General features: G+C 40.3%; 1 protein-coding gene across 3 annotated transcripts in view; it reads left to right on the forward strand.

The window, feature by feature from the left end:
* cadm1a (cell adhesion molecule 1a) overlaps positions 1-19,184 on the forward strand; it is a 319,800-nt gene that overhangs the window by 240,654 nt on the left and 59,962 nt on the right. For all 3 annotated transcript variants that reach the window (XM_036589139.1, XM_036589141.1, XM_036589140.1), the window contains 2 exons: positions 8,656-8,808; positions 16,946-17,083. In XM_036589139.1, the coding sequence (XP_036445032.1) occupies positions 8,656-8,808; positions 16,946-17,083 (291 nt within the window). The remainder of the gene's footprint in view (positions 1-8,655; positions 8,809-16,945; positions 17,084-19,184) is intronic.

Here is a 19,184-nt window from a genome sequence, read left to right on the forward strand (position 1 = left end):
AGCATATTTAAGGAAAGAATGAGAGAAATACATGAAAGGAGAAGGAGGGATGGAATAGAGCAAAGAAAGATAGAAAACAAAAAGAATAGGAGAGAGATCAATGAGGAATGAGAGATAGAAAGGAAGATCCAGAAAAGAGAGGAGAGATAAGGAGGAAGGAGTGATAGAAAAGAGAATAGAGAGGTAAGTGGGATGAACAAATAGACAGGAAGAAGAAAGACGGGGAAGGAGGAAAGTAAAAGACATGGAGAGATAAAGAGAAAGAGAGATGTCAGAAGCAAAGAGACTGAACGAGAGAGAGAGAGAGAGAAGGGGTAAGGAGAGATGAAAAGGAGAAAATATAAAGAAAAAGGGCAAATTTGAGAAATATAAAGGCAGTATGAGAGAGAGAAGGCAGATTGAGAGAAACAGAGAGAAGGCAGGGTGAGAAAGACAGCAAAAGAGAAGGCAAGGTGAAGAAGAGAGGGGAGAGAGAGTGGGCTGGATGGGAAAGAGAAAGAAGGAAGGATGACAGGAGAGAGAGAAGAGACAGAGAGAAAGCAGAGAGAGAAGACAATGTGTGGGTGTGTGTGAGAGAGGGGGAGGGAGAGAGAGAGAAAATAGGGGGAGCAAGATCGAGCAACCAGGGTGAGAAAGACAGAGAAAGCAGGGTGAGAGAAAGCAGAGTGAGAGAGAGAGAAAGCAGGGTGAGGGAGAGACAGACAAAGCAGGCTGAGAGAGAAAACAGGGTGAGAGAGAGAGAGAGAGAGAAAGCAGGGTGAGGGTGAGAGAGACAGAGAAAGCAGGGTGAGTGATGGTAAAGTGGGGACAGAGCTCATGTGGGCAGCCATCAGCCATTCTCTCACGAACGAGGAGTTTTCTCTCTGTCTTTCTCTCTCTCTCTCTCTCTCTGGGAGTTCCTCTCTTCCCTATTGTGTTTACAGCTAGCTTCATTTCAGTTGCAGGCTTTGCCTCAGCTAGATGGATTGCACAGGAATGAATGAACAATGCTTCTTTTTTCTTCCTTTCTTTTCAGCCACCCTTCTCTTTTCAATCTCAGCACACAATCCTTTTCTTTTTGATAACACAAAAAACAGGCGATGTGTATTCATTCATGTCTTTAGGCTATTGGAAAGTTATGAATTAAAAAGATTGCAGAATAAATACATTCAAATTGACCATGACAAATTAAGAAGAAGGCTTTGCTCTCAAAAGCCACTTTTTTTTGGTAGGAATTCAAATTGAGATTGCTTGGACCTGAATTGTTTATGAAACAACTGGAGGCTTTTTTAGTAAAAGAATAAAAGCAGAGGTAAGCACAGGAGGAGGTTTTAATAACAAGTATTTTCTGATAAGGCTGATTCTTTTCTGTCTGAACTCTGGTCAACTTGTAATAACAGTAGAAAATTAAAAGGTACTTAAGGTACCTTCTGTTCCTTCCCTGATCTCTTTCAATATCAGTCAAATGAAAGCCTCAGCTCTTTGGAATTGTTTGAGATGCTCTTTTTGCATCAGTTTATTTCTTCATCTTTTAGTCTGTTGGGGGTGGGAGGGTGAATGTGAGTGGCATTCAAAGTCAGCTCAGTGGGAGAATCTAACTGCTGTGGATATTTTATGCCTCCTCCGTCCATTACTTCACCCCCATCCCTCGTCCTGCTAGAAGGAGGATGTTCTTGGATCAGGGCTGAATTTCTGATAAGCTTTCATTGGTTCGCGTTTCTGATTCCTCCTTCTAGTTGTACTTTGATGCCAATTATGGCTCTGTCTTTCTCAGAAGATGAGGAGGGTGAGAGAGGTCAGTGGGCTTCCTGTACCAGCTCAGAAACCTCAGGAGGGGGATGCTGCAAAAAAATAAAAAAAACTCACAACGCAGCCGCTGCATAGGAGACCCCATGTCCTCAAGGCAAGGCCAGTCTCCATGGCGTTTTCTGGCATCTATAGCTGAGATTTGCCATGCAGTGAAGCCCTGCCGGCACACGAGGCCATTTTGCATCGCCTGTTTGTCCTTGCTTTTGTCGTCTCTTTTTCCTCTCTTTGTAAATAATCTTCGCACGTGCTTGTTTGTTTCAGGGCGCTGCCATCCCGATCCGGCACTGCGCTCTCTCATCTTAATCATAATCAAAACCACAGCACACATCCACTTCTGTGCCCTGCCAGCGCGGGTCAGCCTGTCTCTTCCAATTGCCCAAGCCTCTTGTCGAAACAAGCCTCAGAAGCGCAGCGTCCGAGAGGAAGGCTCATCTAAAAAATAAGAAAAACAACCCTGAGAATGAAAAGCACAATAGGAATGGACGTGTCTATCTGAGTATATGAATACCTGCACTTAGTATTTGTTTCAAATGGCGTTAAGCATACTTAATCTCACTCAGTGCTTAATCGTAAGAATGCCTAATTGTATTCAAAGAAGGCAGGTGTTGATGTGTATTAAAAATTAACAACAGTGCAATTTATCTCATAACTTTCTATTTTAACTTTTATTTTAACTATACGTTTTTTGGCTGAAGTTGCAACACGGAACTAAAAAGAATGCCGGGACACAAGCAGCTGCTACAGCATCAGTGAAATGTCACCAGCTATGCAGGGTTAGGGAGATTTTTTAAGCAAAAAACATAAATCGTTTTGCAGCTCCAAAAGTATCTGTAGGCAAGATGTAAGTAGTATGTTAAATCATATATATTGAAAACACAAAGGGAAGGAGTCGGCAGAACTGTAGTCCTCAGGCAGGGCCATATCCCAAGATGCTTTTTGAGTTTTCATCACAACTCTATGGCAAAGATCCACACAAGATATACACTGTCAGCTAATGTAAGCTAGCCATGTGTTGTCTGTGTATACTTACTGCGCGTTATTTCAGTTAACTGCAACCAATTGAAACTAAACATTTGCTAACATTAATTAACGTTACATCAGGGGTCTCCCAACTACTAGCCCATCACATACTCGCAATCCATCCTTAAATGTGGTCTTAAATCACTTTTTTATCTTCTGAGAGGTAGATTTGCTCTATTCACCAGACACTGTGGATAGGTGGGTAAACTCAGTGTTGTATAAACTCAGTGTTGGTTAATGCGTACAGTGTTAAAAGATAAAATAAGAAACCTGCTGCAGCACGAACGCTGCACACTGAGTGGGCATCGCTGTAACTTGGCTATAACTTAGCTGTTATTCTAATTTAGGCTGAGTTAAGTCTGAACTTAGTGGATTCATTCATAGCACAGCAGTAGATACAGCCTTTTCAGAACAGAACAGAAATTAATGGAATTATCAAACGAATCCACTGAGAACAAATTAAATGATGGTTTTGGGAACACCCCTCTCGCATTCAGCAGGAATACCAATTCTGTCACAATAAGAGTCCCAGATAATTCTTCTGTTTGACGTTATTTTACTTGATTTAAGTGATTTAATTGAACACTAAAATATTTATTAAACACACACACAGTGCATTTATGCCACTACTACGACTAGTGCTACTGCTAATAATAATAATAATAATAATAATAATATTCTTATTCCTATTAGTAGTAGTAAGAAGAGTATTAGTTGTGGTTTGTGGTGACAGAATTATAATTGCAGAAAACATTGACTAACATGCTTAAATAAGTGTATGTGTTATGTCGTTAAGAGAAAAAATATGGGATACATTTTCCTGTATTTTAGTTTGTGACATTAGATGAAAAACTTTGTGTAGCTAAAATTTGAATTAAAAATTTGGATGCTTTTTTTTCCAAGATTTTTTTCAACCAGGCTCCCTTGTATAAGACTAGCAGGCTAGTGGACCCCAAGTCATTTGAGAATGTGAAGCTCTCAGTTAGCTAGGGTTAGATTGGCTGTTATCAAGTTTATATAAAGGGGAATTCCACCAATTTTCTGCATAATTAAATAATTAAGATTTGAATCAAATTATTCAGAGTAGTGTGATGTGAAATGCTCTGTTCTCCAAAATTCCTCTTTAAGTTAGCTGGCGCTCAGACCACCAGGGAGACAGTCTGTCGACTCCATGTGTGCAAGAATTTGAGCGGGTTACTCCGTTCCATTATTAGACTCACCACGCCCCACACTTCCCTCAGAGGATTCCTTCATATGTATGATGCTGATAGAAAGTTTGAGAGAGTGGAGAGGAAGTCAGTGAGAAGCAGAAATGCATTTGGGGGGTGGACGGATGCTGGTGGACCTTTCGTCTTGTTGTCAGCAGGACGTTGGGGCCATGCTGGGCTCTATTCACCTTGACTCCTGCAGCGAGCTGGAGGCACCGGCTGACAGTACCGTCCCACTGTCACACTGGAGGACAACCACCCGCCGCATCTCAGGATGCCGCGGCCCGTGTTTGTGTCCAGAACCGCCCCAGAAAGCAGCAAAGGGCATGTTCTCAGTCGGAGATGTTGTTGTTGTTTAGGTCAATGCACTTGTGTTATTTTTTTTTTCTCGCTCTCGCTGTAGATTCACCAGTGACAGCCATGTAAATGATACCCTACAAGGTCCAACAAGATGTCATTATTTTCATTATCTCCCCTTACAACTGCTCATCTACGAGCTGTATGAGTATCTTTAGCACTCGTCAAATATCCAAAAAGCACTCTGACCATGAAATGTGTGCCCTTTCCCTGCGGTCACACCCCAAACACTTTCCTGCTGAATTTTTCATTATTTTACGCCCGCTCAATCTTCATTCCTTTTTTTGTATTTTGCTTTGCCTCTGTTCTCCTGGACCACATGGCGCTAATACAGGTCTCTAATGCCCCGAATATTCTTCCCATTAGGGCTGACACTGCAGTTATTCATGTTTTCATAATGCTATAATTATTGCTGTCTCTCCACCTGACGCCCAGTCACAATAGATTACGAACTGCATTGGCCGTCTGCCCCTTATCAGTTTGTTTTAATCCCCACACATTCCCCAATCAATAAATTGAATTAAATCATTAGCGCCTCCCTGCCCTCCCTCCCCGACAGCCAGATTCCCGCTTTCAAGCTGGCCGCTCTAATTAGTCCCACATTATTCTAATGACACATAAAAGACGCGCTGCACAGTTTAGAGGGAAAGGAGCGAGAGAGCCCCAGCAACGGCTGAGGGGCAGCAGGCTGGAGCAGTGTGGGTCTGTAAGCAGGGAGATGAGCAAGGTGCAAAATACAGGGGGTGCTGGGGGATCCGGGACCCCCTAACTGACCTCTTGGATCCCCTGAATGTCCCAAAATCAAAATCTGGGGGTCACTGAAAATTATGACATTATGCTGTCAGCTAGTGGAAAAAAAGCAAATTCAAGGAGACGTGATTGTTTAACCTGCTTCAAATAGGAAACTGCAAGCTTCCATCTTTGATATTAATGCAGCACTTGTCTGCCTCAGGGTGGCGCTGTTGCAAATTGGTTCACCCAGTTCAGGGGTGTCAGACTCAAACACTAAATGGGCTCTATTAAAAAACTCAACAAATCTATGGGCCAGCTGTGTTTTTATTTTATTTTTACATATTTTGCCATGACCCCAACTGGCCATTGTTGTTCAAAACATGCCAAAACTACAAAGGCAAAAAATAGGCACTGAGTACTTACACGATTCAAAAATCATTTTAAATAAAAACAAATTGTTTTGTATAAAACAGTAGTCTACATTAGCTGCAGATAACTGTTAAACCGCTTTAAATGTCCCCAGTGTACAGTCAGTTTTTTAAAACTGCCCATTCTCTTGAACTAGTCGCCTGGCACCTTTTCTTTTGTTGTTGTTTTTGTTTTTGTGGTGCTGTCCCAGAGATCATCGTTGAGGAGCAGGGTGGGAGCACACGTTATGTTTCAGGGTATGCTGGGAACTGTAGTGCAGCTCATGGTGAAATTGGCTAATAATAATAGAAAATAAAAATAATTTTGCGGGCAGAACAAAATGATGCCATGGGCCTGACTTGGCCCGCATGTCTTGCGTTTAACACATGCCCCGTTTTAGATGTTTGGAAGTGTAGCAGAGTGAAAATGTCAAAAGTGTAGAAGTTTTTTGAAGACTTATTAGAGGACAACAGAACTGCAACACATGTTTAGGCGAGGTACACCAGTAGTATTTTTACATGACCAGTTATTGATGTCTCTATCAGCCATGATGCATTAATTATTGATTGTCATTATGGACAAAGAAATTCCACATCAGTGCATCCCTAGTTTAGTTTTTCTCAAGAAGCCTATACTTTTGCTACACTCTCACACATTTTCATTCACCTGAGAGTGGACACACACAAACACATACACACATGTTCACACACAGTCTTGGAATATAGATGTATTGGCTACACACGTGTGATGTTTTATTTATTTGTGTTTTTACTTGAAGATTACACTGCCTTGACAACATGATCAAAGTTGAGAAATGCGTTGCCTTGGCAGCAGGGTCCGCACACACAACCTCCGTGTGCACAGGGTCTGTGGACCGTGGGAGAAGAGGATTGACAACTGCTGCTAGAGAGAGCGAGAGAAATACAGAGATACAGATAGAGGAAGGGGAGAGAGAGGGAGATTGAGATTGATAGATTGAGAGAGAGAGGTGAGAGAGAAAGAAGGAGGGTGTGAGTTAGGGAAAGAGGAAAAAAAGAAGAAAGTGAGTGGAGAAGCGACAAAGAGAATGAGGAAAAGAGCAGGAGAGAGCAGATTGAGGGATGGAGGGAGAAAGAATCAGAGAGGCTGAGATAGCAAGGGAGAGAAAGGGAAAATGAGAGAGGGGAGGAAAAAAATGAGAAGGGGAGAGAGTGTGGAAAAGAAAGGAAAAAGAAGAGAGTGAGTCAGGGAGAGACAAAGAGGAAAAGAGAAGGAGAGTAAAAGAGATGGAGGGAGACAGAGGAGAAAAGGTAGAGAGAGCAAGAAGAAGGAGAGTGAGTGAGGGAGAGAGAGAAGAAGGAGAGTGAGTGAGGGAGAGAGAGAGAAGAAGGAGAATAAGTGAGGGAGGGAAAGAGAAGAAGGAGAGTGAATGAGGGAGAGAGAAGCAGGAGACTGAGTGAGGGAGATAGAGTGAGAAAAGGGAGAGTGAGTGAGGGACAGAGAGAGAAGAAGGAGATTGAGTGAGGGAGAGAGAGAGAAGAAGGAGAGTGAATGAGGGAGAGAGAGAAGAAGGAGAGTGAGTGAGGGAGAGAGAGAAGAAGGAGGGGAGTGAGAGAGTGAGAAGGAGAAGAGTGAGTGAGGGAGGCAGAGAGAGAGAAGAGGTGGCTCCAGCTTCTCGTGCCTGGCTGTGTGAGGGGGAATAGAGGAAGGAAGTACAGATAGTAAGAAGGCCAGGAACACTAGAGTGATGATAAAGACCTCTTTCCTCTTCCAGCGGCTGCTCGCACATCTCCGGCTCCTTGTAGCACTTTATGTGCCTTTTTTTCTGTCTGAGTGACACCCTAACCCCCCACCCCCACCCCCCTCGCCGGCTTCCTCTCTTTTGGCATAAAAGTTAAAGAGCATGGCTAACCAGCTGGAGCCCAGAAAAATCAAACCCGAGCCGCAGCATCAGGGCCTGCTTTCAGGGCCCCAGCGCCTCAAAAAAGCTCTAATGATGACTGATTATTTCTTTATTTATTTCCCCTTTTATTTATTTATTTATTTATTCATGCTCCTCTTTTTCTTTCTTTTTTTCCCCCTCACTCTTTTGAACTCGGCCGATGCAGGCGAGAACAAACGGCGTGTGTGAGAGCTCTCAGTGTTGTAAATGGTCTGTGTCGATCACGCCGGAATTTATCCGGCGGTGGGGGGGCAGGCTTTCATCTCTCCCTCCATTTCTCTGTCTGTCTTTCTCTCCCGCGTGCTCCCCCTCCCTTCGCCACGCGCTCTTCTCCATCATGTTTTGTGGTAAAGCCGGCCTAATGGACTCCTCATTATTCTTGGGGGAGAGGAGTGTGGAAGTATGTGTTTTTTGACTCCGTTCCTGATCCTAATTAGGAGAGAGACCCTGAACTTGATGCGGAGACCACAAAGTTGGGAACAGCATGTGTGCCTCTTCTCTCACTACAACTTCCTCCGTCAGCCAGAGACGAGGTCGCTCGCGCTAAATTGACTGAGCGCGGAAGTGTGGAGTGTGTTTGATATTCAGAGTAACACACACACACGAGCTCACACGCTGACAAACTCCGAGACCCTTTACTTTAACTGTTTAGAGCAGGTGGAGTTATTCTGTCTGACCTGTAACCCCCCTCCTCTTGTACTCTCTCCCTGTCTCTATCTCTCTCTTCACTTTTTCTCTCCTTTCTCTCTCCTTTTTACTCTCTTTCTCCTCTCTCTCTCTTTATTCTATCTCACTATTTCTTTCCCTCTCTTTACCCTCTCTCCCTCTTTCTTTATCTTTACTCTCTCACCCTGTATCTTTACCCTCTCCCTCTTTCTTTATCTCTACTCTCTCAACCTATATCTTTACCCTCTCCCTCTTTCTTTATCTCTACTGTCACACCTTCTCCCTTTACTCTTATCTCTCTCTCTTTCTCTCTTACCCACCCTCTTTCTATAACCTCTCTCTTTCTTTCTCTCTTTAACCTCCTTCACACACTCATCCTCTTTCTCCTTTCTCTCTCTGCCCCCTTTTTCTTTGTCTCTCTCTCTCTCTCTCTCTCTCTCCCTCTGCATTTTCTCTCTGGCTCTTTCTTTTTACCCCTCTTTGTTCTATCTCTCTCACTCTCACTGTCTCTCTCTCACTCTCTCTCTCATTCTGTCTCTCTCTATCTTCTCACAGCCCTGAAGGATGCTCGCTTTCAGCTGGTCAACTTCTCAGACAATGAGCTGCGTGTGGCTCTGTCCAACGTGTCTCTTTCAGATGAGGGCCGATACGTGTGCCAGCTCTACACAGATCCTCCACAGGAGGCCTACGCCGACATCACTGTGCTGAGTATGAAACACACACACACACACACACACACACACACAAAATTTGTCCTTTAAAATCATTTGTAGTTTTGCAGAGAGCTCTTTTTATGAATTGGATCCCATCACAGAAATACCTAGTCTTCTTTAACCGAAACCTGAACAAGATATAAACAGAACACATCAGGAAGAACTCTGTTCTGTTATTCTGATTTATACAACTATGTGTTACTGATAGAACCATAAAACTGCCGCAATAAAACTGTCAGGTTCAGCTTAACTTTTATATTTGCCACATTGTGTGTGTGGTTTTATTTGATTTCACAGTCCATCTTATTTGCCCAGTTGTGTTCTTTTTGTTTCTGGCTAATTCCAGTTTGTTTAGCTACAGAGTAAAAAAAAAAACTTGCGTAGGGGCAGCAACAGGTTTGGAATTTGATGTCATCCTGCTGTCACACTCTTCTTCAGAATCCAAAAACAGGCTGCCGTAATTCTCTTACAGAGCAGGGATTGCCAAGTAGTTGCCCACAGACCAAATGTGGCCTGAGCAAGTTTTCTCTGGCCCCAGCCCACTCTCCAAAACTGTCTTTCACATCTCTTCATATGATAATACGAGTAAACTGCTCAACACTTTTCTAGCATCAATTAATGATGTGCATTCTGACTGAATTTTGATATTCAAGTAAGAGTTATGAACAGATTTGGTTGACTGCAGAGAAGGAAAACTACTTTGGCCAAAATTAACAGTAGGCTTAATATTTTACAGTATAGCACTGTTGTTAGGAGGCTGCTGTGTTCTTCTGTTATAGTAACTGTTACTGTTGAGTAATTGATTTGACATATTTGACAGTTTGGCTATATATGGGCCATTCAACTAAATTAGTTCAAACTGTGGTCCCACAGTAAAAAAACAAACCAAAAAAAAAAGTTTTTAGAGCTTGGATATTTATAAAGATTGTTATAATCTATATCTATTTAAACCTAATGCATTAATTGAAATAGTAAAAAGCGTAATATAAGGGAGGTGACTTTCCCAAATCCTAACCCCTAAATTTCAACTTACAGTAATACATTTTTTTGTTTTTTTTGTTTTTTTAAAAAATACCTTTTTGACTTCTAAAGTGAAAATGAAAGATTTAGACTTATCATGAGTTTAATTTTTAAGACCAACTTCATTTAAAAGAAATACTTTCCCACTTTTATGTGACTAGTGAAACACAAAGAGTCCTTAGATGAAGCCATGTTTTAGCCACACCCCTGCATTTTAGAGCAGGAGGTGAGACTGCATCCCTGTTCCTCATGGCCACATGGTGAGTAGATCTCATTGTTTTGAAGATGTTCAGAAGTCTGAAAATCAGTGTGTAACATTAAGAATTAATACTACTAAAAAACTACACATATTTTCTACAATTAAGAAAACTTTTTTGATTTTATGTGCGACAGCTGTTCAAAGCTGTATTTGCTAGTAATGTACCGGCTAGTGTTTTTGACTTATGCTCAAAATTAGCCAAAATTGTTGCTACTGAAACAGTCACTACCAAAACATTTGGTAAAGTTTCAGAGGCTTTGTAATTGTTTTGTTTTGGTAGTGTCAAAATGGAATGCTCAATGATATATTTTAATAAAAAACATAATTAAGGTATTGGGTCACTCAAAGCAAAAGAAATTTAAGTCTGAAGTGTTACTCCAGCGTTAAACCAATTCAGTAAAATGATCCATATATACAGCAATCTAGCCCAAAGAGTATTTGCTCTGCAGGAATTTAACCCCATGTCAAATCTATCTTATGACCCCTGTTATGTAATGTGTCCATTTTCTGTTTTTCTATGAGCTAAATTAGAAACGTGACCAAAATGGATCCTTATTTGCGTTTTAGGGTACTGTTGAGTACCTCAGCCAGTTTTTTCTTAGTGTCTGAATTATAAATTGGAATCTCAGAGTGATTTTGAGGATACATTTATCTCCTATGATGCACCGTAATTTCTAGTGAACGCCATAGATTACTACATTAGCAGGATACGTACCAAAAGACATTGTGTGTCTCATTATTATGCATTGGACAAAGGAACATTACGTTAACGATGGCCGCTAAGCCTCTGAAAACCAAGCTTATCAAACTCTGTTGATTCTCTGGAGCAACACTGCAGAAAAAAAAACAGCAGCTTTCTACAGCTAAAAACAAATACTCTAATGCATTTAATGCCTGATGTTCATTAAAAAGCACTAAGACTGACTGGTAAGTGTAGGTTACTGCAGTCATTGACCAATAGGTAAATGTGTACCCTAGTCAAGCTTATTTTATCTTTGTCCCCTGCACTTTTCAAAATACTACAACCTACGAATAAGAAGCCAGCTTCAGCCTCGCATGCAACTCATGTTGGTTTCTTCATGCGACGAGTGAGTGGTGGCGCAGGCTGGTGATGAGAATGTGTCCAAATTAATTTACTGATTCATCTTTTTTGTGGCTATTTAGTAACCTAATAGTTATTGTTTTCCATATAGTGCAAGATCAATAAGGGAGTAGAGATACATTTTGGTCACAGCCCACATAACAGTTAATTGTAGCGTAAAATGAGTTACTGAGCAACCAGTTCTTGGTGGAATGATACTGTCATTGTGAAAAAAACATACTGTTATTTGTGATAGAACGCTTCAGATTGTGTTGTATGAACTTATTGTTGTTTAGTATCTGATAAAATATGTTTGTTTTTGGTTTTTGTTTTTTTTTACTAAACCATACTTGTATTATTCCACTGAGCACTGCTGCTACATGGTCACCTTCATTTTTTTAGCAGAAAAAATTACTGATACTACTAATAAGCTTTGGGGCTTCTTTACTTAATTTCTCTTTGCAACACTAAAAAAAAAAAACACCATAAAATTCTCAAGGACAGGTGTTATCGCAAGTAACATCACGACTGTGATTATCTACGGCCAAATAATGCACTCCCTCTCGGGTTCTAGTGCCGAAGTATGTCAGTGTTAAATGCATTGACGGGGCGTGATAGAGGCCCCAAGAGAGTAAGAGTAAGCCCAGAGCCCCTTAATACCTGAATACAGCCCTGAACAAATGCACACTGTCTCTTCTCTGCCATCCATTCAGCTGAAGAAATTAGCAGCATCAGTCTGTGCTCCCTGAATGTGTCCTTGTCTTGTTCTTTGTAATGGACAGAAGCTCAGAATATTCAATAATGCAGCAGCTCTGAAGACTGTAGGGCTTCTGTGTTTCATTCAGAGATGCTTTTATTATCAATCACTAAAGAGGGAAGGCTCTTATGAGTCAGTGTGTCAGAAGAAAATACAACATATTCATCCTAACAGGGGGCCTGTGATGAAGTCAAACCCGAGCCAGTCTGCTGCATCATGGCTACAGCAGTTCTCTTAGCCTACATACAAACACACACTCTTTAGAGGAGCTGCTGAAAGCCCTCTAAAATCTCCACAAACACTTCACCTGCCACATCCTATGAGGACTCAGCTGCGAGGCCTGGTGGAGCCCTTCAGAGCAATTACGTTGCGTGTGTGAGTGTGTATGTTTGTGGAAATGCGAGTTTTGATATTTTGCTTTTTTGAAACGCAGTTTGGAGAAACTCGCAGGTACTTAAAGGTAATTATTGCAGAGTGATTGTGGGATTTGAACAGCAGAGTGTGTGGCTGTATGCCGGTAGTTGGCTGGCTCCGGCTCCAAAGCAATGTAGGCCCAGGCTAAATCGGGCTGCCTGAACACTGTCCTGCTGATTCGCAACTGAGAGAAAGCACAGTGTTGGCTGTGTTGCTGAAAACCAGCACAAACACTCTCTAGAAGGCTTTGAGATTCCAGGAGGTGGATTGAAGAAAATATTCCAATAATTGCGAGCGTCCTAGAAAGAGGCAATTAACTACAATTAAGCTTCCAGTAAACCCATGGACTGCAATTACCTTGAAGAGCCCGTATCCTACTTTTTTTTTGCATTAAAAGTTTTCCCCTGATGTCCACTTAGGACATTTGTGTGGTTTTCTATACGAAAAACAGTCAAAATTCATTTTTATGGGACAATTTTCCAACCTCTCTTTATCCCTTAGAATTAAACAGGCTGTTTTTGGTATTGTGCCTTTAAGACAGATACATGTAAATGAGCTCTTTTCTGATTGGCCTTGTATTGTGCCTCTTTCAAAAACATGTCCGGGCTGAAACACTCCTTATAACTTCAGTATGAAAAGAAGCAGCTAAACTGCTGTAGGCTGAATAGGTGGCTATGTAAATGTGTTGTTTTTTGTGACATCATAAAAACAATGCATCCAAAAATGATATATATGGACTGTGTGGACTAGAGAGTGATGATGTTTACATACTACATCAAACTTTCCTTTCAAAAACATTAAGGAAATGAAGGTTTTCCTTTAAATCTATGCTATGAGGTACTTTATATAGCTTTTAGTTTGCATAATCATATCATCGCTGTCAAATCAAGACCTCATGAGTGACCTCATTGTGTGTATATCTTATGATTAATAGACAAAAATTTTTATTAAATGGAATTACATTAACCTTAAACGTTAAGAATGTTTTTGCTAGTGACGTTTCGATTCTGTTGGAACGCTTGTGTTTGAAGCAGAGGTTTCAAAACAGTTTGAAACGCACCCTCTCTGCGTCATCATGGATAGCGTTCAGCTCTTTCCAATCAGTGCCTCTGCTCTGACACAATAACACTGATTGCATGTGTCTTGTTCTTGTATATTATTAACAACATGCTAAAATAATCAGGAAAGCATTTTCACATTTTTGTCAATACAATTTGGAAAAGTGTTGTTGAATATGAGAGAGAGATTCAGCCTGTTCAGCGTTTGGCATTACAAGCCCTTTTTGGTCTCAACCCTACTTTCACTTTTTTAGAATCCTCAACACCAGTGGAATTATATAAACAGGCTAAGCTTATTAGATTATTTTTACATCTCTGTAAATCCATACATGTTCTATTCTATCCACATGTATGTAATGTCCAGATGTGAAATTGTACATATGTTGCTAGTATATAAGCATTCCTCATACCATTAGCATGTATGACATCAGGTCACGTGTGAAAGCCAGGTTTCGAACCTTCACATCAGATCTGAACAACTGACTCATTTTGCTTGAACCATTTGCATGATTTGATATGACATTACTATTTTTTTCCTTCTCTTGTAAACTTGCCATTTTAAAAATATTGGTTATTTAAAAACATGGTTTTGTTACCATATTTGACCCTTAGAGGTCAGACTCATCACCAGTGATAAAGGTAAAGCATGCTATTGAGGTTCTAAACTGACAACAGATGCAGTATTTGTGTTTACAAGTGAAAGAGGAGGTATTTTTTCATGGTTTGAATTTGACAAAATTTTTCAGTTTTACTTTCTCCTTGTGTTAAACACTGAAACCAATGGGAAAAAAAACAAAAACAAAACAAAGGCAGACTCAGGTCTACCAGTACAGAATGTAAAATTAATGCAAATGTACTTCATTGTGTAACTATGTTATTCTTTATATGATATCAAGTATGTAATAGCATTTAAATAATTACATAATGTAAATGTAGAGCAAAACGATAATAATAACTCTAAACCTCTATTGGTTCATTTTGAACATCCTAGAAAGAGCCAGTTAACTATATTTGAACTTAAGATGCACCCATGGGCCTTAATTACCCTGAATCTATGCCACAGCATACCTTACACTTGACTCATAGTTTGCATGTTGATATAAACCAAATGATGCTAATGCTAATTATGACCACACACCATACTGACACTTATGAATCATGGGTTTAATAATTTTAATAATTTACTTAATCATTTTTCACTCATCACTCATTCAAACAAGCAGAGAAAATCTGTCAGGAATGCAGATTCCAAACTCTCAATAGATCCCACATTTGTTTTGACAAATAGAGGAAGAGACATTTTGTTCTAATTTGAATTTGATGGAAAATTATTGCTGTGCAATAATGTAAACCAAATGTAAATGTAATTCATTATGTAACTAACTATGATAAATGATATAATTGTATACTCATATTTAAGTAATTATGCAACGTGAATAAGGAACACAGCGATTGTAATAACAACTCAAGACTTCAAAGGGTTAATTGTAAACATCCTAGAAAGAGCCAGTTAACTCTAATTGATCTCCAGATGTACACATGGGCTATAATTACCTTGAATCTACGCCAGAACCTGCATTATAGTTAGTGCATAGTGCTTTGCACATTCATATCAACCAAACAATACAGATGCTGATACTAATTATCATCTCAGATTCTTTTCCCCAGAATAAACTTGGGGTTTGTTCCATTGAAACAGTTTTATAGAAAGTGCTCATTTCATTCTGCGCTTATGTTATATGCTCTAGAGCAGTGTTCCACATATTTATTACAACAGGTACACAAACAACCTTGTCCTCATGTGGTGGGCAAAGGGCTTTTTATTATTAAATTATATTGTCTTTAAAAAACTAAAACCTGTTTGTTTCTAACGTGGAATGGTGATTGTTTCCAATGGTCTGTGATTGCTAATGTTAGCACTTTGCACATCAGTTATTGGTTAAGACTAAGACTAATTATAACTAGAGTAACTGCTATAAGTAACTAAAACTAGGCTAACACAGAACTAGCTAATGCTAAAGGTTTGGCCTCAAAGCTCTCAAATAAACTAAAAAAAAGAGAGGCATAAGTTTTTGATTCCATAGTTTGTTTTTATTAACCCTGTCAAGCCTATCAAATCAACTTCTTGCCTGCAGAATATTCAAGGTGTTTTCTCTTTCTGGCTCTTTTTTAATGAAACAAACTCTGCTCTGTTAAAGTGAATCTGAAAGGAAAATAGCTGCAGATGACCTTGTTGCATTTAGTGTTCACAGTGTAAGCTAACTTTAAAAGACTCAGTTCTCTTTGTGGTTCTCTTTAGCAGTGATAATACCTTAGACCACTTGTTATTCTCCTTTAGAATGCAGAGCCCAACTGGGTAACACCAGATTATACGTACTGTTCATCATGTAACAGATCTGATTGGCTGAATCATGTTTGAGGCTGAAATAAAATACTGTAATTGCAGCTAATTATTAGAAACCATAAACAGTTACTCCTGCTCATGAAATCATCTTTGATCCAAATTATTTATAATGAACATGGTGTTTTATTAGACTGTATTTTATTCTACTGTATATTACATTGTCATTTTATAAAAGCAATAGGCCACTTCAGGCCATGCATTACAGGGATTTCACCATGGATGACTATGGGACCACTTGAAATGCTGAAATGGTCTAAGTGTGAAAACACACTCAGAGACTTTCTGTGTGCTGCTTTGTTTCCTGTCACTGCCTACAATAATCACAAGGCTGCCTTTTATTGTTGCATTCACTCTGATTTCTGAGCGATTGTGCACACATTCAGAACAGAATTCAGATCGTTAGGTGTCTGTTATTAATCAATTTATTCTGACTGGCAATAAAAGATGCCTCATGTATTAACTGTATTAGTATTTGTATGTTTTCTTGCTCAAAAAAGGTAGTTTGTGAGAAACAACATAAACAATAGCTATGTTTCCATCCAAAGGATTTTTTTTTTATTATTTGTCAATGTGGGTTATGTCAACACAACTTTTTTCTGTTAAACTTTAGTGTATAAATTGTTTGTCAATATCTGAAATGTTGCAAAAACATACTGGAATTGTACTTTTTTTAAAAAAAAGCACATTCGTTTAGTGTCATGTGAGGAATTATGAGGAAATCAGGGAAGCCAAAGGTACACAAGTTGCAGCAAATGTGAAATTAGAGATGGATTTTTTCATCATAAACCAAAACTTTTCAACCCTTGATATTTGCACAGAAAGCTGATGAAAACATAGCTAGTGTCACTGCCCTGACAGTGGTCCACCAGCTAGATAATATCTGGTCAGTGGTGGTCCTACGGTGTTCCCTTTTCAGTGATGGATGGGGTAGAGGGGCACTGATACATTGTACAGCAACAGATGGGCTACAGTCAGTAACTGTACACCTATAAGTACATCTGTTTGGTAGATGTACCTGATTAAATGATAAATGAGTGGAAGCACAGGGTAGGTGTTTCTAATAAACTGGCAGCTCAGCAGTGATGGCTGTTTGACGGTTCGCTCTGTAAAAGTATGCTGTTTCTGTGTGCCCCTCCCAGTCCCACCAGGCAACCCAATCATCGAGTCCCGCGAGGACATTGTGAGTGAGGGCAATGAGACAGAGATAACCTGCACGGCCATGGGCAGCAAACCTGCCGCCACCATCAGATGGATGAAGGGAGACAAAGAGCTACAAGGTGGGTTATGACACTCGCATCCTGAACACGATACACATGGCCCCTGCTTGTCTGGGTGCTCTCCCTCTGCCCTCGAGGTCCACCGCTTCTGCTGCCCGTTTTTTATTTCAGTTTTATAACTCTTTCCTTCTTTGTGATGTGACATATTTCTTCATTCTGATTGGATACCCAGCTGTCACATACCGTACCATTCAAATGTTTGGACTCTTTGAATGGATGTTGTACTTAATCATAACTCATTTTGATCTAAAAGCTTAACAACAGAAATGTCCTTTAAAGGCAGCAGATTGTCTTTTTAGCCGAATGCGCAGTGATTTGAGTTCATGTAGTGTGGTGGGCGCTGCTGGCTAAACAGAGCTCTTAATAACCGCATCATTTGTCCAAAGACCTCTCCGCTGGCTGTGATTGGTCTGCATGGTGTCACGTGGTTATCTGCGTCACCCCATGGAGCCTCTAGCTGTGCTGAGACATGCATGTTCCTTTCAATTATAGGACAAAGTTATAGTGGTACCTAATCATATCTTTTGTTGTTTGAAGTACACTGCAGGCTTCCGGCTTAAGTGCTTCAAATGAGTGTTGAAGACAAATATAAATAGAGAAGTTGATGCCTATAAGTTTGTTTCCAAAACAAAAAATTTAATAAAATATAACCCTCTGCCCCACTCCACTAAAAACAACTAGTTTTTAGCCTCCAACAAGTGTTCCGCATATGTGGAGGTTCTTCAGGCCTGCTGGAAAAGCATCCTAAGTGGCCTCATGAAACTGCTTGAGGGAATGCCAAGAATGTGCATCTCAATCTAAATCTGCATCAAGCCAAAGAGTGGTTACTTTGAGGAGTCTAAAATATAAGCTTTAATTATTTAACAATTTTTGGTCACTATGCAATTCTGTGTGTTTTATTGCATAGTCCTGATGATCGCGCTGTTATTGTAAATTGTGCAAAAACAGTAAAACTAGAGAAAAACGCTTTATGGGTCTAAATCTTTTGATGGGTACTGCAGGCTGTTCGAACACCTATTTTTCACCTGTGCTCTATTGAGAGACTTGCTCTACGCTGCTCAACACCTTCTCATTTAAAAGCTTCTTGCAGGGCTGCAGCTCTGTGCAGGAGAGCCGCTGAGACTGAATGAAAGACAGCACTGAGACACAGGGCTGTCTAGACAAGAACACATTACCTGTTACAGAGCAGGGGAGCTATTGAACAGTACAGAACCAGAACCAGGCAGTGAGCGATGAACCACACGCATGAATTTACCCTGGACCTGATGTAAATTGGTGACAGGCCAAATCTTTTTTGCCTAGAATTGAAAGCAGAACTATTTAATGTTGAGTCTGATATATTCTATGGCAGGGTGCGCACTTCAGCCACACAGTGCAGCCTTTGTGAATGAAAAAAAAATGCAATATAGTAAAAACAGTCCAGTGTAGGTAGGACACACTGCATGGGCAAAAGTATGTGGACATCTTTTTTAATTATTGAGGTTAGGTGTTTCAGCCAGACCCAATGCTAACAGGTGTATAAAATTAAGCATATAGTTGTGCAGTGTCCATAGATAAACATTGGCATTAGATTGGGTCATACTGACCTTAAACGTCCTGTGACACTTATATTATATCACTTATGCTATGTTGCATCACACCACTGGAAGCAACATCACCACGAAAACTGTGCACTGGGAGCTTTATAAAATGGGTTTCTATGGCCGAGCAGCTGGACACAAGCCTATGATCACTATATGCAATGCCAAGTGTCGGCTGGAGTGGTGTAAAGCACACCACCACTGGACTCTGGAGCAGTGGAAATGTTCTCTGGAATGATGAATCACGCTTCACTATCTGGCCTCTTAGTTCCATTGAAGGGTAGTGTTAATGCTGCAGCATACGGAGACATTTAATGCTTTCAACTTTGTGACCAACAGTTTGGAGAAGGCTCTTTACTTTACATTGCTTAAGTTGCTTTAACATGCGCAAAGCTCTCAGCTTTGACATCTTACTTTTAGCTCTGCTTGGGCTGCTGAATGGCACAGTCATCTAAGTGTTGGCCGCATCATTGGGAGATTACGAGTTCAATCCCTGGTGAAGCCATAGCCATCTGTGGCTG

Source organism: Colossoma macropomum, unplaced genomic scaffold (genome assembly GCF_904425465.1).
Source record: "Colossoma macropomum unplaced genomic scaffold, Colossoma_macropomum, whole genome shotgun sequence".
In the NCBI taxonomy this organism is placed as follows: domain Eukaryota; kingdom Metazoa; phylum Chordata; class Actinopteri; order Characiformes; family Serrasalmidae; genus Colossoma; species Colossoma macropomum.